This window comes from Chiloscyllium plagiosum, unplaced genomic scaffold, assembly GCF_037043375.1.
Source record: "Chiloscyllium plagiosum isolate Xiang-an unplaced genomic scaffold, Cpla_swu_hap1 HiC_scaffold_5, whole genome shotgun sequence".
In the NCBI taxonomy this organism is placed as follows: Eukaryota; Metazoa; Chordata; class Chondrichthyes; order Orectolobiformes; family Hemiscylliidae; genus Chiloscyllium; species Chiloscyllium plagiosum.
Window position 1 is genome coordinate 122,937,366 of NW_028270143.1, and position 25,865 is coordinate 122,963,230.

A 25,865-nucleotide genomic window follows, 5' to 3' on the forward strand; every position below is an offset into this window, starting at 1 on the left:
AATCCTCCCACTTCCTCCAGACCAAAGGGGTAGCCATGGGCACACGTATGGGCCCCAGCTATGCCTGTCTCTTTGTTGGCTACGTAGAGCAGTTGATCTTCCGTAATTAAACCGGCACCACTCCCCACCTCTTCCTCCGCTACATTGATGACTGCATTGGCGCCACCTCGTGCTCCCGCGAGGAGTTGAGCAATTCATCAACTTCACCAACACATTCCACCCTGATCTTAAATTTACCTGGACCATCTCTGACACCTCCCTCCCCTTCCTGGACCTCTCCATCTCCATCAGTGACGACCGACTTGACACTGACATCTTCTACAAACCCACCGACTCCCATAGCTACCTGGATTACACCTCTTCCCACCCTACCTCTTGCAAAAATGCCATCCCGTATTCCCAATTCCTCCGCCTCCGCCGTATCTGCTCCCAGGAGGAGCGGTTCCACCATAGAACACACCAGATGGCCTCCTTCTTTAGAGACCGCAATTTCCCTTCCCATGTGGTTAAAGATGCCCTCCAACGCATCTCATCCACATCCCGCACCTCCACCCTCAGACCCAACCCCTCCAACCGCAACAAGGACAGAACGCCCCTGGTGCTCACCTTCCACCCTACCAACCTTTGCATAAACCAAATCATCCGCCGACATTTCCGCCACCTCCAAACAGACCCCACCACCAGGGATATATTTCCCTCCCCACCCTCTCCGCCTTCCTCAAAGACCGTTCCCTCCGTGACTACCTGGTCAGGTCCACGCCCCCCTACGGCCCACCCTCCCATCCTGGCACTTTCCCCTGCCACCGCAGGAACTGTAAAACCTGCGCCCACACCTCCTCCCTCACCTCTATCCAAGGCCCCAAAGGAGCTTTCCACATCCATCAAAGTTTTACCTGCACATCCACTAATATCATCTATTGTATCCATTGCTCCCGATGCGGTCTCCTCTACATTGGGGAGACTGGGCGCCTCCTAGCAGAGTGTTTTAGGGAACATCTCCGAGACACCCGCACCAATCAACCAAATCGCCCAGTGGCTCAACATTTCAACTCCCCCTCCCACTCTGCCGAGGATATGGAGGTGCTGGGCCTCCTCCAACGCTGCTCCCTCACCACCAGACGCCTGGAGGAAGAACGCCTCATCCTCCGCCTCGGAACACTTCAACCCCAGGGCATCAATGTGGATTTCAACAGTTTCCTCATTTCCCCTTCCCCCACCTCATCCTAGCTTCTAACCTCCAGCAACTCGATCCCCTGACCTGTCCGGACTTGTCCGACCTGCCCAGCTCCTTTTCCACCTATCCACTCCACCCTCTCCTCCCTGACCTATCACCTTCATCTCCTTCCCCACTGACCTATTGTACTCTATGCCACTCTCTCCCCACCCCCACCCTCCTCTAGCTTATCTCTCCATGCTTCAGGCTCTCTGCCTTTATTCCTGATGAAGGGCTTTTGCCCGAAACGTCGATTTTGCCTGTCCTCGGATGCTGCCTGAATTGCTGTGCTCTTCCAGCACCACTGATCCAGAATCTGGTTTCCAGCATCTGCAGTCATTGTTTTTACCTTGTACAGTAAATGGTAAGGTGCTGAGGTGTGTTGTGGAACAGAGGGACCTAGGAGTACAAGTACATAGTTCTTTGAAAGCGGTGTCACAGGTAGACAGAGTGGTGAAGAAGCATTTAGCATGCTGGCCTTCATCAGTCGAGGCACTGAGTATAGGAGTTGGGACGTTATGTTGCAGTTGTATAAGTTGCTGGTGAGGCCACACGTGGAGTACCGTGTATAGTTTTACAGGAGAGGCTTAGGTAAACTGGAAAGAGGGCGAAGAAGACTTACAAGGATGTTGCCAGGACAGGTAGGCCTGAGTTATGGGGAGAGGTTGGCCAGGATCTGACTTTATTCCTTGGGACGGAGGAGAATGAGGGGTGACCTTATTGAGACGTGTACAATCATGATGGGCATAGATAGGATCTATGTATATAGTCTTTTTCCCAGGGATGGGAAATTGAAAACGCGAGGGCATAGGTTTAAGGTGAGAGGGGAAAGGTTTAGGAAGGACCTGAGGGGCAACTTCTTTACACAGAGAGTGATGCGGGTATGGAGTGGGCTGCCAGAGAAAGTGGTTAAGGCAGGTACAATCGCAACATTTAAAAAACATTTGGTTAGGTATGTGGATGGGAAGGGTTTAGCGGGATATGGACCAAATGCAGGACATTAGGACTAGCTGAGTGGGCACCATGGTCAGCATGGGTCAGTTTGGGCTGAAGGGCCTGTGTCCACTCTTTGTCTGTCCAACTCTTTGCTCTCTTTAGCCTCTATCCCCACCTATTGCGTGTTCCTTACCCACCCTATCTTCTGCATATAAACCAACAGTTTCCAAGCTACCATCGGTTCTGAGGAAGGGTCACCGGACCCGAAACGTTAACTCTGATTTCTCTCCACAGATGCTGCCAGACCTGCTGAGCTTTTCCAGCAACTTCTGTTTTCATTCAGGAGCAGTGATCCCTGTACGGTAAAGGTTAAGATGGGCGCGCTGTTCGATCTCTTCGACCGGTTTTTAAGAGGAACGTGTTACACAGGCATTTGGCTGCAGAAAATCTTTGTTTTGGAAGTAATATTTTGCAGAAAAAAAACACTTCAGTTTGGCGGTCTACAGGAGGTTGTGTATTTTACAGTAGAGTAATTTAAAGCCTTTGAACTGCCCTGTCCCAGCCTCAACACCAGCAGGAGATTCTGAGACTGTGGCTTGTCCTGGGAAACATAGTGAGTCCAAAGGCGTAAAACAGGCCTGAGCAGACAACAAAGTGGGAGCTCTTCAAATTGATGACTATTGTGTTTAGAATGCTGACTGCCTCAGCCAAACTACAACGCAGCACTCAAACCACAAACCACAACTAGTCAGCCCTCGCGATTGGAGAGATGACTCATCAGTCAGAGGAAGTTTCAGGAATAACTTGTGAAAAGAGTCACAGGGTCAATGCCGAAACAGGCCCTTTGACCCATTGCGTCCAGACTGGTCTAAAGCAAACAACTGACAATTTCTAATCCCATTTTTCAGCACATGGTCCATAGTCTTGTACACCTTAGCATCATCCGAACACTTCATAGAATCCCTACGTTGTGGAAATAAGCCATTCAGCCCATCAAGTCCACACTGACCCTCTGAAGAGCATCGCAACCCCCTTCACTAACCTATCCCTGTAACCCTGTATTTCCCATGGCTAAGCTGAAAATGTGTTGCTGGAAAAGCGCAGCAGGTCAGGCAGCATCCATGCAGCAGGAGCATCGATGTTTCGGGCATGAGCCCTTCTTCAGGAAGGGCTCATGCCCGAAACGTCGATTCTCCTGCTCCTTGGATGCTGCCTGACCTGCTGCGCTTTTCCAGCAACACATTTTCAGCTCTGATCTCCAGCATCTGCAGTCCTCACTTTCTCCTTTCCCATGGCTAACCCACGTAGCCTGCACATCCCTGGACATTAAGGGGCAATTTCCCATGGCCACTTCCTTGGGCGGCATGGTGACTCAGTGGTTAGCACTGCTGCCTCACAACTCCCAGGTTCGATTCTAGCCTCGGGTGACTGTCTGTGTGGAGTTTGCACATTCTCCCTGTGTCTGCATGGGTTTCCTCCCACAGTCACAAAGATGTGCAGGTTAGGATGGATTGGCCATGCTAAATTGTCCATAGTATTAGGTGCATTAGTCAGAGAGAAATGGGTCTGGGTGGGTTACTCTTGGGAGGGTTGGTGTGGACTTGTTGGGCTGAAGGGTCTGTTCCACACTGTAAGGAATCTAATCAATCCACCCTGACCTGCACATCTTTGGTCTGTGGGAGGAAACCCGAGGCACCCGGAGGAAACCCACAGCCTGAATGTGACACAGACATTCGCCTTGAGGGTGGAATCACACCCCAGTCCTTGGCTCTGTTAACCACTGAGCCACCGTGCCACCCATCTTAAATGCCCACTTCTTAAATGTTTTGATAGTTTCTGCCTGGACTACGCTTACAGACAGCGAGTTCTAGACTTCCGCCATCCTCTGCGTGAAACAATAATTTTTGAGAAGTTGACTTTGCTGGTGATAATGGCAGCTGTGAAACATGATGGTGAAAGCAATTGTTGGACATGGCTCATGATTTCATAAATTCATAAGACATAGGAGCAGAATTAGGCCATTCGGCCCATCGAGTCTGCTCCACAATTTGATCATGGCTGATATGTTTCTCAACCCCATTTTCCCTGTATCCCTTCAACCCATTACCAATTAACAATCTGTCTAACTCCTCCTTAAACTTACTCACTGTCTCAGCATCAGCCGCACTCTGGGGGAGTGAATTCCACAGATTCACAATCCTTTGGGAGAAGTAGTTTCTCCATAACCCTGTTTTAAATTTGCTGCCCCTTACCCTACCACTATGGCTTCTTGACCCAGAATGCCCCACAAGAGCAAGCATCCGCTCCATGTCTACTTTATCCTCACCTTTTATCATCTTGAATACCTCAAGTTGATCTCCCCTCATTCCAGAGAGTATAGGCCTAAACTGTTCAATCTCTCTTCATACGACAATCTCCTCATCTCTGGGAGCAATCTAGTGAACCTCTTCTGAATTGCCTCCAATCCTCTTACACCTTTCCTCAAATAAGGATCCAAAACTGTGCACAATACTCCAGGTGTGGTCTTCCCCTGCAAAGATAAAGGACAGCATGCTGTGTGTTTGTGAGGGCAAATTCCTTGACTCATAGGGTCATTAATCCTTTCAATGTTCCAAGCCGAAGAGAATGGAATCTGAAATAGAATGAGTTGTCAAGGCTGACTGAGACAGAAATTTGATCAACAAGAGTCATAGAGATGTACAGCACGGAAACAAACCCTTCGGTCTAACCTGTCCATGCCTATCAGATATCCTAACCTAATCTAGTCCCATTTGCCAGCACCCAGCCCATATCCCTTCCTATTCATATACCAATTCAAATGCCTCTTAAATGTTGCAATTGTACCAGCCTCCACCACATCCTCTGGCAGCTCATTCCATACACGTACCACCCTCTGCGTGAAAACGTTGCCCCTTAGTCTCTTTTATGTCTTTCCCCTCTCACCCTAGACCTATGCCCTCTAGTTCTGGACACCACCACCCCAGGGAAAAGACCTTGTCTATTTACCCTAATCGTGCCCCTCATGATTTTATGAACCGCTTTAAGGTCACCCCTCAGCCTCCGCCGCTCCAGGGAAAACAGCCCCAGCCTATCCAACCTCTCCCTACAGCTCAAATCCTCCAACCCTGGCAACATCCTTGTAAATCTTTTCTGAACCCTTTCAAGTTTCACAACATCCTTCCGATAGGAAGGAGACCAGAATTGCACGCAATATTCCAACAGTGGCCTAACCAATGTCCTGTACAGCTGCAACATGACCCCCCAACTCCTGTACTCAATACTCTGACCAATAAAGGAAAGCATACCAAACGCCTTCTTCACTATTCTATCTACTTGCGATTCCACTTTCAAGGAGCTATGAACCTGCACTCCAAGGTCTCTTTGTTCAGCAACACTCCCTAGGACCTTACCATTAAGTGTATAAGTCCTTTCCTGATTTGCTTTTCCAAAACGCAGCACCTCGCATTTATCTGAATTAAACTCCATCTGCCACTTCTCAGCCCATTGGCCCATCTGGTCAAAATCCCATTGTACTCTGAGGTAATCTTCTTCGCTGTCCACTACACTTCCAATTTTGGTGTCATCTGCAAACTCACTAACCATACCTCCTGTATTCACATCCAAATCATTTATATAAATGATGAAAAGCAGTGGACCCAGCAGCAATTCTTGTGGCACTCCACTGGTCACAGTCCTCCAGTCTGAAAAACAACCCTCCACCACCACTCTCTGTCTTCTACCTTTGAGCCAGTTCTGTAACCAAATGGCTAGTTCTCCCTGTATTCCGTGAGATCTAACCTTGCTAACCAGTCTCCCAAGGGGAACCTTGTCGAACACCTTACTGAAGTCCATATAGATCATATCTACTGCTCTGCCCTCATCAATCCTCTTCGTTATTTCTTCAAAAACTCAATCAAGTTTGTGAGACATGATTTCCCACGCACAAAGCCATGTTGACTATTCCTAATCAGTCCTTGCCTTTCCAAATATATGTACATCCTGTCCCTCAGGATTCCCTCCAATAACTTGCCCACCACCGATGTCAGGCTCACTGGTCTATAGTTCCCTGGCTTAACCTTACCACCTATCTTAAACAATGGCACCTTTCAGCCAACCTCCAGTCTTTGGGTTCCTCACCTGTGACTATTGATGTTACTAATGCCATGAACAGATGCAGAAATATAGTCCAGATGGAAAATTCTAACACGACTAAATAGGGTGGATGCTGGGAGGACGTTCCCGATGGTGGTGTGTCCAGGGGTCACAGTCTGAGGATTTGGGGTGGATCATTTTGAACGGAGATGAGTAGACATTTCTTCATCCAGAGAGCGGTGAGTCTGTGGGATCCATTCCCACAGGAAGGAGTTGATGCCGAAACATTGAATGTATCAACAGGCGGCTGGATACAGCACTTGGGGGGAATGGGACCTAAGGTTCTGAGGAGAAAGGAGGATTAGACTATTGAGTTGGATGGTCAGCCATGATGGTGATGAATGGCGGGCCAGGCTCGAAGGGATGAATGGCCTCCTCCTGCTCCTATCCTCTCAATTTCAATGGCCTTCATAGCTAACGGGCTGGAGTATAAGGATGCAGACATTATGCTGCAGTTTTACAAACCTCTAGTTGGACTCCTGGTAGAGGCGTCACACCTTAGGAAAACGATTATGGCCTTTCACAGGCTCAGGAAGGATGAGACCTGGACTTCAGGGGTTACGTTTCGAGGAGAGATTATACAAATGCTGTCTGTTTTCTTCAGTGTTTAGAAGGTTAAGGGGTGATCTGATTGAAGTATCCAGGATGTTGCTGAAAATGTGTTGCTGGAAAAGCGCAGCAGGTCAGGCAGCATCCACGGAACAGGAGAATCGACGTTTCGGGCATAAGCCCTTCTTCAGGAAGCCCTTTTCCAGCAACACATTTTCAGCTCTGATCTCCAGCATCTGCAGTCCTCACTTTCTCCTCTCCTGTTCCCTGGATGCTGCCTGACCTGCTGCGCTTTTCCAGCAACACATTTTCAGCTCTGATCTCCAGCATCTGCAGTCCTCACTTTCTCCTCAAAGTATCCAGGATGTTAACAGGGAAAGACAGGGTAGGTAAAGGCAAACTATTTCCACTGTTTGGGGATTCTAAAACTACGGGCATAGTCTGCGAATTAGGGCCAGACCGTTCAGGGAGAGATGGCAGGAAGCACTTCGACACACAGTGGGAGAGATTTGGAACTCTCTTCCGCAAACTGCAGTGGATGCTGGAGCAGTAGTTTATTTTAAATCTGAGAGAAATACATTTTCTCATTAAACAAAGGGTATGAGGGATATAGGCCCAAGGTCTATGTGGGTTTAGGGCGATAGATCTGCCATGATCTTATTGAATGATGCAGCAAGCTTGAGGGGCTGAATGGCCTCCTCCTGTTTCTGGAACGTGACCTCGTTTAGGTCCAGAAACAAGTGCAGGAATTCACTTTCAACTTGACCTTATTGCAACCAAACCGGGGGTTAAGGAAGTCTTCAGTCAAACATTATGGTGCTGGGAAAGCACAGCTGGTCAGGTAGCATCCAAGGAGCAGGACAGTCAACGTTTCAAACATAAGCTCTTCATCAGGAATTCCTGAATTCTTGGGATCCCTCCACATTCCCGATGAAGGACCTATACCGGAAACGTCAATTCTCCTGCTCCACGGATGCTGCCTGACCTGCTGTGCTTTTCCAGCACCACACTCTCCAATCTGATCTCCAGCATCTGCAGTCCTCACATTCTCCCCGAGGGGGTAAGGAAGAGGAGCTATTGCATTGATCCTCACCCAGGGGGCTCAGTGGCTTGGGATAATGTACCTGGGGTCTGGGATGGATTGGGGGGTAATGTGCCTGGGGTCTGGGATGGATTGAGAGTAACGTGTTGGGTCTGGGATGAATTGGGGTGTAATATGTCTGGGGTCTAGGATGGATTGGGGGTAACATGTTGAGGTTGGGATGGATTGGAGGGTAATGTGTTGGGTCTGGGATGGATTGGGGGTAACGTGATGGGTCTGGGATGTATTGGGGGCAATGTGTTGGGTCTGGGATGGATTGGGGTGTAACGTGTTTGGCCTGGAATGGATTGGGGTGTAATGTGTTGGGTCTGGGATGGATTGGGGGGTAACGTGTTTGGCCTGAAATGGATTGGGGTGTAATGTGTTGGGTCTGGAATGGATTGGGGTGCAACGCGTTTGGTCTGGAATGGATTGGGGGTAACGTGTTTGGTCTGGAATGGATTGGGGGATAACGTGTTGGGTCTGGGATGGATTGGGAAGTAACGTGTTTGGTCTGGAATGGATTGGGGGGTAACGTGTTGTGTCTGGGATTGATTGCGGGGTAACTTGTTGGGTCTGGGATGGATTGGGAGGGTAACGTGTTTGGGTCTGGAATGGATTGGGGAGTAATGTGTTGGGTCTGGGATGGATTGGGGGTAACGTGTTGGGTATGGGATGGATTGGGGGGTAATGTGTTGGGTATGGGATGGATTGGGGAGTAACGTGTTGGGTCTGGGATGGATTGGGGAGTAATGTGTTGCGTCTGGAATGGTTTGGGGGTAACGTGTTGGGTCTGGGATGAATTGGGGTGCAACGCGTTTGGTCTGGAATGGATTGGAGGTAACGTGTTGGGTATGGGATGGATTGGGGGTAACGTGTTGGGTCTGGGATGAATTGGGGTGCAATGGGTTTGGTCTGGAATGGATTGGGGGTAAAGTGTTGGGTCTGGGATGGATTGGGGGTAACGTGTTGGGTCTGGGATGGATTGGGGGGTAACGTGTTGGGTCTGGGATGGATTGGGGGGTAATGTGTTGGGTCTGGGATGGATTGGGGAGTAACGTGTTGGGTCTGGGATGGATTGGGGAATAATGTGTTGCGTCTGGGATGGATTGGGGGTAACGTGTTGGGTCTGGGATGAATTGGGGTGCAACGCGTTTGGTCTGGAATGAATTGCGGGTAACGTGTTGGGTATGGGATGGATTGGGGGTAATGTGTTTGGGTCTGGGATGGATTGGGGGTAATGTATTTGGATCTGGGATGGATTGGGGGTAATGTGTTGGGTCTGGGATGGATTGGGGGGTAATGTGTTGGGTCTGGGATGGATTGGGGGTAACGTGTTGGGTATGGGATGGATTGGGGTGTAATGTGCTGGGTCTGGGATGGATTGGGGGTAATGTGTTGGGGTCTGGGATGGATTGGGGGTAATGTATTTGGATCTGGGATGGATTGGGGGTAATGTGTTGGGTCTGGGATGCATTGGGGGTAACGTGTTTGGGTCTGGGATAGGTTTGGGGGTAAAGTGTTAGGTCTGGGATGGATTGGGGGTAATGTGTTTGGGTCTGGGATGGATTGGGGTAAAGTGTTGGGTCTGGGATGCATTGGGGGTAACGTGTTTGGGTCTGGGATAGGTTTGGGGGTAAAGTGTTGGGTCTGGGATGGATTGGGGGTAACGTGTTTGGGTCTGGGATGGATTGGGGGTAAAGTGTTGGGTCTGGGATGGATTGGGGGTAACGTGTTTGGGTCTGGGATGGATTGGTGGTAATGTGTTTGGGTCTGGGATGGATTGGGGGTAACGTGTTGGGTCTGGGATAGATTGGGGGGTAACGTGTTGGGTCTGGGATGGATTGGGGGTAACGTGTTTGGGTCTGGGATAGGTTTGGGGGTAAAGTGTTGGGTCTGGGATGGATTGGGGGTAACGTGTTTGGGTCTGGGATGGATTGGGGGGTAATGTGTTGGGTCTGGAATGGATTGCGGGTAACGTGTTGGGTATGGGATGGATTGGGGGTAATGTGTTTGGGTCTGGGATGGATTGGGGTGTAATGTGCTGGGTCTGGGATGGATTGGGGGTAATGTGTTGGGGTCTGGGATGGATTGGGGGGTAATGTGTTGGGTCTGGGATGGATTGGGGGTAACGTGTTTGGGTCTGGGATAGGTTTGGGGGTAACGTGTTGGATCTGGGATGGATTGGGGGTAATGTGGGTGTGGTTGGGGATGGATTGGGGATAATGTGTTGTGGTTGGGGATGGATTGGGGGTAACCTGTTGGGTCTGGGATAGATTTGGGGTTAACGTGTTGGGTCTGTGATGGATTGGGGTAACGTGTTGGGGTTGGGAATGGATTGGGGGTAATGTGTTGTGGTTGGGGATGGATTGGGGTAACATGTTGGGGTCTGTGATGGATTGGGGGTAACGTGTTTGTGACTGGGATAGGTTTGGGGGTAAAGTGTTGGGTCTGGGATGGATTGGGGGTAACGTGTTTGGGTCTGGGATAGGTTTGGGGGTAAAGTGTTGGGTCTGGGATGCATTGGGGGTAACGTGTTGGGTCTGGGATGGATTGGGGGTAACGTGTTGGGTCTGGGATGGATTGGGGGTAACGTGTTGGGTCTGGGATGGATTGGGGAGTAATGTGTTGCGTCTGGGATGGATTGGGGGTAACGTGTTGGGTCTGGGATGAATTGGGGTGCAACGCGTTTGGTCTGGAATGGATTGCGGGTAACGTGTTGGGTATGGGATGGATTGGGGGTAATGTGTTTGGGTCTGGGATGGATTGGGGTGTAATGTGCTGGGTCTGGGATGGATTGGGGGTAATGTGTTGGGGTCTGGGATGGATTGGGGGGTAATGTGTTGGGTCTGGGATGGATTGGGGGTAACGTGTTTGGGTCTGGGATAGGTTTGGGGGTAACGTGTTGGATCTGGGATGGATTGGGGGTAATGTGGGTGTGGTTGGGGATGGATTGGGGATAATGTGTTGTGGTTGGGGATGGATTGGGGGTAACCTGTTGGGTCTGGGATAGATTTGGGGTTAACGTGTTGGGTCTGTGATGGATTGGGGTAACGTGTTGGGGTTGGGAATGGATTGGGGGTAATGTGTTGTGGTTGGGGATGGATTGGGGTAACATGTTGGAGTCTGTGATGGATTGGGGGTAACATTTAGATCTGGGATAGATTGGGGGTAACGTGTGGGGTCTGGGATTGATTGGGGGTAACATGTTGGGGTTGGGGACGGATAGCGAGGTAATGTGTTGGGTCTGGGATGCATTGGGGGTAACATATTGGATCTGGGATGGATTGGGGGTAACGTGCTGGGGTCTGGGATGGATTGGGGGGTAACATGTTGTGTTCTGGGACGGATTGGGGGTAACGTGTTGGGGTCTGGGATGGCTTGGGGGTAACGTGATGGGGTCTGGCATGGATTGGGGAGTAACATATTGGATCTGGGATGGATTGGGGGTTAACGTGTTGGATCTGGGATGGATTGGGGGTAACGTGTTGGATCTGGGATGGATTGGGGGTAATGTATTGGGGTTGGGGATTGATTGGAGGGTAGCGTGTTGGATCTGGGATAGATTGGGGGTAACGTGTTGGATCTGGGATGGATTGGGGGTAACGTGTTGGGGTTGTGGATTGATTGGGGGGTAACGTGTTGGATCTGGGATGGATTGAGGATAAAGTGTTGGGTCTAGGATGGATTGGGGGTATTGTGTCTGAAGTTGGGGATGGATTGGGGGTAATGTGTTGGGTCTGGGATGGATTGGGGTAATGTGTTGGGGTTGGGGATTGATTGGGGGTAACGTGTTGGGTCTGGAATGGATTGGGGGTAACGTGTTGGGTCTGGGATGGATTGGGGGTAACGTGTTGGGTCTGAAATGGTTTGGGGGTAACGTATTGGGTCTTGAATGGATTGGGGGTAAAGTGTTGGGTCTGGGATGGATTGGGGGGTAAAGTGTTGGGTCTGGGATGGATTGGGGGGTAACGTGTTGGGTCTGGGATGGATTGGGGGTAACGTGTTGGGTCTGGGATGGATTGGGGGTAACGTGTTGGGTCTGAAATGGTTTGGGGGTAAAGTGTTGGGTCTAGGATGGATTCGGGGTAATGTGCTTGGGTCTGGGATGGATTGGGGTGTAATGTGACTGGGGTTTGGGATAGACTTGAGGGTAATGTGTCTGGGGTCTGGTCCCCACCCCAGCCTTCCCATCCTGCTCTTGGGGGATCACGCAATGCCCCCACCTCTGTTTCCATTCCCTCATCTCCTGTCGGAGTGGACCTCCTCCTGCATCCCCTCCATCCCAGCATCCTCTGGGGGCTTGGGACTGACACGCACAGTGCTCTGAGTACCCAGAGGGGTGTGGGGCATAGGGGTAACTTAGGGGCATTGAGTAATATATCCTCATGGTGAAACACCATCCCAACCCCTGACCATGGCTGGTCCTAATGTGCTTGGGGAAGATGTATCTTGCTGCAAACAGACATGAGACGTTTATTAGCTTAAACTTGCAAAGTGAGTTATTGATTTGCTGACTTACAACCTGTTTAATATCTTTGGAAGGGAATGTGTCAGCTGTTCAGCACCTGGAAGTTTTCATGTTACTGATCGAAGGTTAATTTAAGAGATTAGATCCAAACCATTACCGCCCAGCGCTTTGTGTGAAATCCCGACTCTCCTTCAGCGCCAACACTAACCGGGCAGGCTGGCTACGGCGTGACATCCCTGTCAAAAACAACTAGCATTTCTACAGCACCATTAACACGGTAAGGCGTTTAAGTCACAGAGTTATACAGCATAGGAACAGGCCCTTCAGCCCACTTCATCTGTACTGACCAGCAAACTCCAAACTAAATTCATTCCATTTACAAATCCAGCCTATCCAGTGTCTCCTCATTCAGGCAATATCCTGATGAATCTTTTCTCCACCCTCTACACCATCTCCTGATAGTGTAGTGAACAGAGCATAGGATTTCACCTGCAGCCTAACCAAGGTTTTATGAGGTTGTAATAAGATGTCCTTGCTCCTGTATTCCATGCTAATGAAGGCAAGCATTCCTTTTGCCTTCTTCGCCACCCTGTCTACCAGAAGGACACCCAGGCCCCTCTGCGCAGTGGTAGACCCCAGCATGTTGATAGTAAGGTATTCAGTGATGCCACTGAATATCAAGAGGTGGTAGTTAGATTCTCTCTTGTTATAGAGTCATGCAACACGGAAACAGACCCTTCGGTCCTACCAGCCCATGCCAAACATGTTCCCAAGCTGAACTAGTCCCACTTGCTTGCATTTGGCCCATATCCCTCCAAATCTTTCCTATTCATGGACTTAGCTGAAAATGTGTTGCTGGAAAAGCGCAGCAGGTCAGGCAGTATCCAGGGAACAGGAGAATCGATGTTTCGGGCATAAGCCCTTCTTCAGGAATGAGGAAAGTGTGTCCAGCAGGCTAAGATAAAAGGTGGGGAGGAGGGACTTGGGGGAGGGGCGTCGGAAATGTGATAGGTGGAGGGAGGTCAAGGTGAGGGTGATAGGCCGGAGTGGGGGTGGGGGCGGAGAGGTCAGGAAGATGATTGCAGGTTAGGAAGGCGGTGCTGAGTTCAAGGGATTTGACTGAGACAAGGTAGGGGGAGGGGAAATGGACTTACCCAAATGCTTTTTAAATGTTGTAACTGTACCTGCATCCAACGCTTCCTTGGGCAGTTCATTCCACACACGAACCACCCTCGAGGTAAAAAAACGTAGCCCCTCTTGTCCTTTTCAATTTTTCTTCCTCTCACCTTAATAATGGGCCCCCAATTTTGAAATCCCCAACCTTAGGGAAAACGCCTTTGCTAGTCACCTTATCTATACCCCTCATGATTTTATAAACCTCTGTAAGGTTACCTGTCAACTCCCTACGTTCCAGTGAAAAACATCCCGGCCTATCCAGCATCTCATTATAACTCAAACGCTCCAGTTGCAGCAATATCCTGGTTAGTCTTTTTCAAACCCTCTCCAGTTTAATAGTCACCTTCTTATAACAGGGTGACCAGAACTGGATAAACTACTCCAGAACAGGCCTCACCTACGTCCTGTACAACCTCAACATGGCATTCCAACTCCTGTACTCAAAGGTCTGAGCAATGAAGCCCAGTGCGTTAAACACCTTCTTAACCATCCTGAAAGCCTGTGACAGAAATTTCAAAGAATTATGTACCCGAAGCCCGAGGTCTCTCTGTTTATATCTGGCATTGATGTGATACAGATGTTACATGGCACTTCTTAGCCCAAGCCTGGACATATATGCCCAGATCTTGTTGCTATTGGACGTGTACTGTTGGTATCTGAGGAGTCATGAATGGTGCTGAACGTTGTGCGATGTAACCTTATGATGGAGGGAAGGTCATTGATGAAGCAGCTGAAGATGGTTGGGTCTAGGACACTCCCCTGAGGGACTCCTGCAGAGATGTCCTGGAGCTGAGATGACTGACCTCCAACAACCTCGACCATCTTCCTGTGTACCAGGTATGACCCCAACCAGTGGAGAGCTTGCCCCCGATACCCATTGATTCCAGTTTTGCCAGGGCTCCTTGATGCCACACGGTCGAATGCAGCCTTGATGTCAAGGGCTGTCCCTCTCCCCTCACCCTCTGGAATTCAGCTCTTTTGTCCATGTTTGACCCAAGGCTGTAATGAGGTCAGGAGCTGAGTGACCCTGGTGGAACCCAAACTAGGGATCACTGAGCAGGTCATTGCTGAGCAGGTGCTGCTTGATAGCTCCGTTGGTGACACTTCCAACACTTTACTGATGATCGAGAGTAGACTGATGGGGCGGTAATTGGCTGGGTTGGGTTTATCCTGCTTTTTATGTACAGGACATACCTGGGCAATTTCCACACTGTGGGGTAGAGGCCAGTGTTGTAACTGTGCTGGAACAGCTTAGAACATAGAACATAGAACAATACAGCACAGAACAGGCCCTTCGGCCCACAATGTTGTGCCGAACATTTGTCCTAGCTTAAGCACCTATCCATGTACCTATCCAATTGCCACTTAAAGGTCACCAAAGATTCTGACTCTACCACTCCCACAGGCAGCGCATTCCATGCCCCCGCCACTCTCTGGTTAAAGAACCTACCCCTGACATCTCCCGTATACCTTCCACCCTTCACCTTAAATTTATGTCCCCTTGTAACACTTTGTTGTACCCGGGGAAAAAGTTTCTGACTGTCTCCTCTATCTATTCCTCTGATCATCTTATAAACCTCTATCAAGTCACCCCTCATCCTTCTCCGTTCCAACGAGAAAAGGCCTAGCACTCTCAACCTATCCTCGTACGACCTATTCTCCATTCCTGGTAAATCTTCTCTGCACCCTCTCCAAAGCTTCCACATCTTTCCTAAAGTGAGGTGACCAGAACTGCACACAGTACTCCAAATGTGGCCTAACCAAAGTCCTGTACAGTTGCAACATCACTTCACAACTCTTGAATTTCATCCCTCTGCTAATGAACGCTAATACACCATAGGCCTTCTTACAAGCTCTATCCACCTGATCTTGGCTAGGGGAGCGGCAAGTTCTGGAGCACAAGCCTTCAGTACCATTGCCGGAATGTTGTCAGGGCCCATGGCCTTTGCAGTATCCAGTGTCTCCAACCGTTCCTTGATATCACGTGGAGTGAATGGAATTGGCTGAAGACTGGGATCTGTGATGCTGGGGACCACTGGGGGAGGCCGAGATGGACCATCCCCTCAGCACTTCTGGCTGAAGGTTGCTGGGAAAGCTTCAGCCTTATCTTTTGCTCCGATGTGCTGGGCCCTTCCATCATTGAGGAGGGGGATATTTGTGGAGCCTCCTCCTCCAGTGAGTTGTTTAATTGTCCACCACCATTCACAACTGGATGTGGCAGGACTGCAGAGCTTAGATCTGATCCGTTGGTGGTGGGATCGATTAGCTCTGTCTATCACTTGCTGCTTCTGCTGTTTGGCAGATAGTCCTGTTTGGGGGCTTCACCAGGTTCTGGATCAGTGGTGCTGGAAGAGCACAGCAATTCATGCAGCATCCGAGGATAGGCAAAATCGACGTTTCGGGCAAAAGCCCTTCATCAGGAATAAAGGCAGAGAGCCTGAAACATGGAGAGATAAGCTAGAGGAGGGTGAGGGTGGGGATAGAGTAGCATAGAGTACAATAGGTCAGTGGGGGAGGAGATGAAGGTGATAGGTCAGGGAGGAGAGGGTGGAGTGGATAGGTGGAAAAGGAGCTGGGCAGGTAGGACAAGTCCGGACAAGTCAAGGGGATCGTGTTGCTGGAGGTTAGAAACTAGGATGAGGTGGGGGAAGGGGAAATGAGGAAACTGTTGAAGTCCACATTGATGCCCTGGGGTTGAAGTGTTCCGAGGCGGAAGATGAGGCGTTCTTCCTCCAGGCGTCTGGTGGTAAGGGAGCGGCGGTGAAGGAGGCCCAGGACCTCCATGTCCTCGGCAGAGTGGGAGGGGGAGTTGAAATGTTGGGCCACGGGGCGGTTTGGTTGATTGGTGCGGGTGTCTCGGAGATGTTCCCTAAAGCGCTCTGCTAGGAGGCGCCCAGTCTCCCCAATGTAGAGGAGACCGCATCAGGAGCAACGGATACAATAAATGATATTAGTGGATGTGCAAGTAAAACTTTGATGGATGTGGAAGGCTCCTTTAGGGCCTTGGATGGAGGTGAGGGAGGAGGTGTGGGCACAGGTTTTACAGTTCCTGCGGTGGCAGGGGAAGGTGCCAGGATGGGAGGGTGGGTCGTAGGGGGGCGTGGACCTGACCAGGTAGTCACGGAGGGAACGGTCTTTGCGGAAGGCGGAGAGGGGTGGGGAGGGAAATCTATCCCTGGTGGTCGGGTCTGTTTGGAGGTGGCGGAAATTTCCCTTCTCATATGGTTAAAGATGCCCTCCAACGCATCTCGTCCACATCCCGCACCTCCGCCCTCAGACCCAACCCCTCCAACCGCAACAAGGACAGAACGCCCCTGGTGCTCACCTTCCACCCTACCAACCTTTGCATAAACCAAATCATCCGCCGACATTTCCTGAAGAAGGGCTTATGCCCGAAACGTCGATTCTCCTGTTCCCTGGATGCTGCCTGACCTGCTGCGCTTTTCCAGCAACACATTTTCAGTTCAAGTCTAGGTGACTTGCTGTGTGGTTCCACTAAGTATACTGTGACAATCTCTGGGGTGTCTGATGCCATCATCTAGTGGGTAATGTTGACATACTCACAGAGGGGTGCCACCATTACCCACTGCCCAAAGCCTGCCCCTCCTTCCCCCCCGTCACTTTAGCAGGTAGTTCTGTCTTGGTCTCACCTACTACTCCACAGCCACTGCCCCCCCAAATGCCACTCCTCACCCTGGACTTGTGGGCGGGCCAATGTCAGGATGAGGATTCATTGATTTCCCACTTGGAATGGCCTCATGGGACCTTCAACTCCATTGGTCAGTTTGGATCTTACTGTTTGCCATCAGCGATCGAAAAAATCGACTTGCTCATTTCCTCACAGCAACAATATCGCTGGAGAAACTCAGCAGGTCTGGCAGTGCAGAGAAAGCAGAGTTAACATTTCGAGTCTGGTGTTTCTTCATCAGAATACCCTACTGCTACTTCTAGTTCGCATGCTCTTAATAAATTCAATGAACTGTCAGAAAATTACAATAAATCTTTGACTGCCCATGTTAGGTAACTGTGATTGCAACCCCCTAATATATACGAGTTATCCCCAGTGACTTATTCCTATACGTATCTCTCAATGTCAGTAAAAGTGATCTGTACATTGTTGTTTTGGGGGGGATCATAGCTATTTAGATTAGATTTTCTACAGTGTGGAAACAGGCCCTTCGGCCCAACAAGTTCACACCGACCCTCCAAAGAGTAACCCACCCAGACCCATTCCCCTATATTTACCCCCAACTAATGCACCTACACTCTGGGCAATTTAGCACTGCCAATTCCCCTGACCTGCAGGTTTTTGGACTGTGGGAGGAAACCCACGCAGACACGGGGAGAATGTGCAAACTCCACACAGACAGTCGCCCAAGGCTGGGATCGAACCCCGGTCCCTGGCGCAATGAGGTAGTAGTGGAAAGTGAGGACTGCAGATGCTGGAGATCAGAGTCGACAGTGTGGTGCTGGAAAAGCACAGCCGGTCAGGCAGCATCCGAGGAGCAGGAGAGTTGATGTTTCGGGCATAAGTGGGAATCAAACCCAGGTCCCTAGTGCTGTGAGGCAGCAGTGCTAACCGCTGAGCCACTGTGCCACTCCGTGGCATTCGGGCATCTTGGTCCTTACAATGTTTTAAGAAGTTTTCAATTGCCTGGGTGACTGTAGTTATTAAAATGCTGCAAAATGCCTGATGTTAATTTCATGCTTACAATCTTCTTTCGGTTGCTGGAGTGATTAACCGTTGTTATAAATAATAATGTGTGTTTGTGTTTTACGGTCACAGGCAAGCGCTATACACCCAATATGTGAAATTCTTCAACGCATCCTAGAGAGTAAGGCCAGCTGTACAAGGATCAATGCGAACCAGGCGAGAGAATTAAACAATGCCACTGCCGAGTTACCTGGTATGTGACTTTGCTACTATTCTGTCCCAACGTGCACACTCTGTGGAAAGACAATCACCCCACCACCAAGTTGCATAATTCCCAAATGAGAAATGTTCCTATTTTTAAGGTGCTATGTCACAGGGACATGGAGATGTAGGGCACGGAAACAAACCCTTCGAGTTGACCTGATTTGATTTACCGTCACATGTGCCGAAGTACAGTGATAAGTTTTGTTAGCGAGCATTTCGGACAGATCGTGGTAAGCAAGGACATACAGCGCATAGGGTGAAAAATAACTTGGACACAGTAAGACATCCAAATTACAGAGCACAGGACGTGCACTGGATAAGATCAACATTAACAAGGTCAGCATTATTTGAAATGAGAGAGTCCATTCGTCAGTCTAATAACCGATGGGAAGAAGCTGCTCCTGAACCTGCTGGTGCCTGGGCTCAGGTTTCTGTACCCTCTGCCTGATGGAAGAGGCTGTAGGAGATCATTCCCGAGCTGGGAAGGGGTCGGTGGTGATGTTGGCAGCCTTTCATCAGGAAACGCCCTTCATCAGGAATGAGGCATATTGTCAATTCCCATTCACACTATTTGTAACAGGTTTAAAATTCAGAGGATTTCAGTTGACACAAACAGATTCTGACAAATTTAAATGGGATGGATCACCAGTTTCCCCCAGATATAATTGCTAATAGGTGTGTCCATCGGGTGCAGGCACCTGTTCTAATGTAAGTGGTCCAAAGAGCTCCCTTGGTCATGGGGGAGATCGCAGGGGAAGGCTGTGAGGAGAGGTCACAAAGAAAGATGTGGGACAGTCACAGAAGGAGGTCTACAGAGGGGTCACAGGGAGGTCATGGGGAGGGTACACAGGGGTCACAGGGAGGTCATGGGGAGAGTACACAGGGGTCCCAGGGAGGTCATGGGGAGGGTACACGGGGGGGTCATGGGGACATCATGGGGGGTACACGGGGGGTCATGAGGAGGGTACATGGGGGTCATGGGGAGGGTACACGGGGGGTCATGGGGAGATCATGGGGAGGGTACATGGGGGGGTCACGGGGAGATCATGGGGAGGGTTAACGGGGGGTCATGGGGAGATCATGGGGAGGGTACACGGTGGTCACGGGGAGATCACGGGAAAGGTACACGGGGGGTCATGGCGAGATCATGGGGAGGGTACATGGCGGGGTCATGGGGAGATCTTGGGGAGGGTACACGGGGGGTCATGGGGAGATCTTGGGGAGGGTACATGGGGGATTCATGGGGAGGGTACACTGGAGGTCATGGGGAGATCGTGGGGAAGGTACACGGAGGGGTCATGGGGAGATCATGGGGAGGGTACGAGGGTCACAGGGAGGTCATAGGGAGGGTACATGGGGGTTCATGGGGAGGGTACATGGGGGGTCACAGACAACGCCACACTCACAGGAATCCGATTCACTAGAGAGGAAGAAAAGGACAACCAACTCCCATTCCTAGACGTGAGGGTACAGAGAACACCAAACGGAGAATTCACCACAAAGGTACACAGGAAAGCCACACACACAGACCAAGTCCTGAACTATGAAAACAATCAGCCCAACACACACAAAAGAAGTTGCATCAAGACACTGTTCAAAAGGGCCACAACACACTGCAGTACACCAGAACTGCAAAAAGAGGGAGAAGAACACCTATACAATGTATTCGCCAAAAACGGATACCCCCACAATTTCATCAACAGATGCCTAAGGGAAAGACAACAGAATGAGGACATGCCACAACCCAAAGGACTAGCCACGTTACCATACATCAAGAACATTTCTGAACTGACAGCCAGACTACTATGACCACTAGGACTCATAGCAGCACACAAACCAACAGCCACTCTCAGACAACAACTCACCAGAACAAAGGACCCAATACCCAGCATGAGCAAAACTAATGTAGTGTACAAAATCCCATGCAAGGGCTGCACAAAACACTATATAGGACAAACAGGAAGACAGCTAACGGTCCGCATCCATGAACACCAACTAGCCACGAAACGACATGACCAGCTATCCTTAGTAGCCACACACGCAGATGACAAGCAACATGAGTTCGACTGGTACAAAACTATTATTATAGGACAAGCCAAACAGAGAACAGCCAGGGAATTCCTAGAGGCATGCCACTCATCCACAGATTCTATCAACAAACACATCGACCTGGACCCAATATACCGGCCACTGCAGCGGACAGCTGGAACTGACAACGGAAACGGCAGGGACAGGCCACTATAAACACCGGAGGAAACATCACAGAAGCGCTTCACAGGAGGCTCCCAAGCACTGAGGATGTCACCTAGACAGGGGACAAAACTTCTGCAACACAAATTCCCAGCTCGGCGAACAGAACCACAACAATGAGTCTAAATATCCCATTACATCAACGCAATGCAGATGGCTTTATTATTAGGTGGGTGCATTGTAAAGGATGAAGGAGTCCATTTGAGTGGAAAGGGAGTCCTTGAAAACCAAAGCGTCATCCTAAGAAGCAAAAATATTCCTTGACAAATTCTCAACGGGGCGCAGGAACATTATTTTGAAATGGGTTCAGTTCTCTGGTGACAGTACTGAGCTTCCATCACTGAAACATCACTGTGCGGTTTGTCAGCAAAATGGCTCAACTCTGAATATTCTGAGCTGAGGATTCGCTGTAATGAACACGACAGAACAACAGATTTTTGAACGGACCTCTCATGGTTAATCTTTCTCTGCATCTTCTCTGTAGCTGTAACACTGTATTCTGCAGTCTATTCTATTGCCCCGATGGACTTGTGTAAGGTATAATAGCACACAAAACAATACTTTTCACTGTATCTCAGTACATGTGACAATAATAACTCAAATTCACATGGTCGAAGGAAGGTGGGTAAAGAGTCTCAGCTCAGGGAGCTTTCTTTAGAAGATTTGACCTTGTATGAGACATTGGCAACTTTTTTTATTTGTTCACAGGATGAGGACCACACTGGCTGGAACAGCATTTATTGCCCCGAGGGCAGTTAAGGGTCAGCCACATGGCTGTGGGTCTGGAGTCACATGTAGGCCAGACCTGGTAAAGATGGCAGCTTCCTTCCCTAAAGGACATGAGTGAACCAGATGGTTTTTTTTTTCCATCAACTGACTCTGAATTCCAGATTTGTACTGAATTCAAATTCCACCACCTGCCCTGGCAAGATTCAAACTCAGGTCCCCAGAATGTTACTGGAGGCCTTGTGATTAACAGCGCAGTGATAATACCACTGGGCCATTACCTTCCTTTGGTGAAGGGGAGTCTGTAAATGCTCTTGAGGTAACATTGGAGGAATGACACTTACCTTGAGGCTCTGACGTTTCTGTGGTTCCCACTCTGCAGGTTGCCTTTGGGAATGGAGAACTTTGATCTGTTGGCCCTCAGCTGCGATCGGGGAAGTAGTCAGCAGGCCCTGTCCGAACCTTGGGGACCCTCCTTCAGTGAAGAGAAGTAAGCATTTTCTTCTGTTGGTAGCATGTCCTAATCTTCATTTCAATGAGCAGCAGAACAGTAATCCAACTCTGGGCAGATCTTTTGAAAGAGCTGTCATAGTGAGAGTTAAGCAGTCACTTGCTGGCCTGTGAGATTCATCCTGTAAAGCTGGTGATGGCTCCAGCTTGGGTTCTTTCTTCCTTTAATCATTCATCTGGGCGTGGCTGGCTGGGCCCAGCATTTATTACCCGTCCCTAGTTGCCCCCTTGAGAAGGTGGGGGTGAGCTGCCTTCTTGAACCGCTGCAGTCCGCCTGCTGTGGGTTGACCCACAATGCCCTTAGGGAGGGGAATTCCAGGATTATGACCCAGAGACACTGAAGGAATGGTGATATATTTCCAAGTTGGGATGTGTGACTTGGAGGGGAACTTGCAGATGCTGGTGTTCCCATGTATCTACTGCCCTTTTGCTTATACATGGAAGTAATCGAGGGTTTGGAATGTGCTGTGAGAGTAGAATTAGAACCAGGTTAGTCTGATGGAAGCCAAACTGCCATTCCAAATATCAGGAAAACTGTTCAGTGTTTAGTGGATTGTGGGAATAGCCTGAAACTAATGGTGGTGGTATGGTAATTTGTCTTATTAATGAGGCACTTAGCTATGATCCAGTAGAATTTAGTGATGGTTCTATGGATGGAGAGAGTATTAACATCTTGCTATTGTGGATAATAATAAGAATGTATGTTGGAATTCAGTTGATTAAAGAGAGTATTGATGGGATTGGTGGTAATGAGCAGAATATTCTTTTTAATTCACTGATGGGACATGCACATCACTAACTGGCCAATATTTATTATCCATCACTAATTGGCCTTGAGAAGGTGGGGGTGAGCTACCTTCTTGAACCGCTGCGGTCCTCCTGCTGTAGGCAGACCCACAACGCCTTTACGGAGGGAATTCCAAAACTTTGACCCAGCAACAGTGCGAGAACAGCTGACGTATTTCTAAGTCAGAATGGAGTGTGGCTTAGAGGGGAATTTGCAGCTGGTGGTGTTCCCATGTGTTGCTGTTCTTGTTCTTCGAGATGGAAATGGTCATGAGTTTGGGAGCAGCTGTCTCAGGATCTTTGGTGAATTCCTGCAGTGCATCTTGTAGATGGTCCACACTGCTGCTACTGAGTGTCAGCGGTGGAGGGAGTGGATGTTTAAGGCGATGGATAAGGTGCCAATCAAGCGGGCTGCTGTATTCTGGGATGTTGAAACTAAATATTGGTGAAGACACAAGATTGACTGATCTCGAGGTTTCATGGTGGTAAAATGGTTTGAAGTACTTTACTCCGTTGCAAGCTCCATTCCGAATGTACCTTATTGACTGTATTTTGTTCTGTGATAGCTGGTGGTTTTACGAAACACTTTATAAAAACAAATCCTTCTTTATTTTCTCTTACATGCTATATTTTAGCTGCACCGGTCATGTTGAAAACTCTGAAACTGATTCTCTTTGAATGTGCCCAAGGACATAGTACAGGGACCGGAGGGGATCTCTGTCCACAATACTGTCTCACCATGGACTCCAAAGTGTAAGGGAGCTCATGGCCACTCATGACCCAGTCACAAATCGCTTTGACAGCAAAATAAAGGCGGCATGGTGATTAGCACTGCTGCCTCACAGCGCCAGAGACCCGGGTTCAATTCCCGCCTCAGGCGACTCTCTGTGTGGAGTTTGCACATTCTCCCCGTGTCTGCGTGGGTTTCCTCCGGGTGCTCCGGTTTCCTCCCACAGTTCAAAGATGTGCAGGTTAGGGTGAATTGACCATGCTAAATTGCCCGTAGTGTTAGGTGAAGGGGTAAATGTAGGGGAATGGGTCTGGGTGGGTTGTGCTTCGGCGGGTCGGTGTGGGCTTGTTGGGCTGAAGGGCCTGTTTCCACACTGTAAAGTAATCTAATCTAAAGGCGGAAGTTATCTTATGAAAATAAAAAAGCTTGATGCCTCCATATTAGTTTCATTCTGTATGTTTTACCTTGCCAGCATTAAATTCAATCTCACTGTTACTTCAGCCTTCATCCATTTGTTTTTTTTTGTTTAGATTTCACTGGCGTGATATACCGCAAGTGCACAGAACATGGCTGGAGCAATTTTATTCCGGACTTCAATGAGACTTGCGAACTTCCGAAAGAACTCTCCAATGGATTCAGTAGTAACCTGGTGTGTGCATGTGGTGTTTAGGCATTTCTTGTTCGCAGCCTTTATTACGCGGCTACAGCACGTGAATTCCGAACATCAGAAGACCCTTACAAATTTAGTCCAGGAGGGTTGATTATTCTCCGAGGCTCATCGTTATTTTTTTTTTGATGAAGTGTGGCGGGGCGGGGGGGGGTTGTTTATCGCCTATGCCTGAATGACTCAAATTGAGTGGGTTGCTCGCCCATTTCAGAGGGCAGTTAGGAAGAAGCAGGAGCAGAGGGAGTTGGGTGGATATGTGCATGGATCATTAAAGGTGGCAGGATGGGGAGAGGGCAGTAGGGCGAAACAGGTTGGCTCTCCATTCACTGGAGTTCAGGAGCGTGAGAGGTGATCTCGTTAAAACATATGGGATACTTCAGAGCACGACAGGATAAATGCTGAGAGGATGTTTCTCCCCATTGGAGAGTTTAGGAGCAGAGGGAGTAGTCTCAGAACAAAGGGGCAGCAATTTAAGACTGAGATGAGGAGGAATTTCTTCGAGTTATAGAGTCATACGGCACAGAAACAGATCCTTTGCTCCAACTTGCCAGTGCTGACCAGATGTCCCAATCTGACCTCTTTCCATTTGCCAGCACCCAGCCCATGTCCCTCCAAACCCTTCCTATTCATATACCCGTCCAGATTCCTTTTAAATGTTGTCATTGTACCAACCTCCACCACTTCCTCCAGGCGGACGTGAGGACTGCAGATGCTTGATACTCAGAGTCGAGAGTGTGGTGCTGGAAAAGCACGGCAGGTCAGGCAGCGTCCGAGGAGCAGGAGAATTGACGTTTCAGGCAAAAGCCCTTCCTCAGGAATGAGGCTGGGAGCCGAGGGGGCCCCCTCCCATTTATCTCACCACCCCCTCAGCTCACAGCCCCTCACCACTTCCTCTGGCAGCTCATTCTATTCACACACCTCAGTGCAACAAAGTTGCCCTAAGGTCTCTTTTATATCTTTCCCCTCTCACCCTAAACCTACGCCCTCTAGTTCTGGACTCCCCCACCCCAGGGAAAAGATCTTGTCTGTTTACCCTATCCATGCCCCTCATGATTTTATAAACCTTTATAAGGTCACCCCTCAGCCTCCAACGCTCCAGGGAACACAGCCCCAGCCTGTTTAGCCTCTCCCTATAGCTCAAACCCTCCAACCCTGGCAACACTCATGTAAATCTTTTCTGAACCCTGTCAAGTTCAATAGCAGGAAGACCAGAATTGAATGCAGTATTCTAAAAATGGCCTCACCAATGTCCCATACAGCTCCAATATGACACCCGACTGAGTCTTTTGAATGTCTTGCCACAGAAGTCAAAATAAGACACTGTAGGTGCTGGAATCCAAAATGGACAAGCAGGAGGCTGGAAGAACACAGTAAGCCAGGCAGCATCAGGAGGTGGGGAAGTCAACGTTTTGGGTATTAACCCTTCTTCAGGACTGGTAGTTGAGTCCTCCGCCTCCTGACGCTGCCCTAGCTTGCTGTGTTCTTCCGGCCTCCTGCTTGTCTAACAGAGAGCTATGGGGGTAGAGTCCTTGTGTATATTCAAGGCTGAGATGGAGAGATTGTTGATCAGTCAGGGAATCAGGAGTTATGGGGAAAGGATGGGAGAGAGTGAACGTGAGGAATGTTGGATCAACCATGATCCTGTTGAATTAGCAAGTTTTGAGAAGATTTGTAGCTCAGGTTGAGGTTCTGGATGTAGG

General features: G+C 49.4%; 1 protein-coding gene across 4 annotated transcripts in view; it reads left to right on the forward strand.

Moving 5' to 3' along the window:
• The window catches only part of LOC122550160 (vasoactive intestinal polypeptide receptor 1-like), a 103,066-nt gene that overhangs the window by 21,973 nt on the left and 55,228 nt on the right, over positions 1-25,865 (forward strand). For all 4 annotated transcript variants that reach the window (XM_087987618.1, XM_043690844.2, XM_043690843.2 and 1 more), the window contains exons 2-4: positions 18,365-18,485; positions 21,855-21,962; positions 24,029-24,147. In XM_087987618.1, coding sequence (XP_087843744.1) covers positions 18,365-18,485; positions 21,855-21,962; positions 24,029-24,147 — 348 coding nt within the window. The remainder of the gene's footprint in view (positions 1-18,364; positions 18,486-21,854; positions 21,963-24,028; positions 24,148-25,865) is intronic.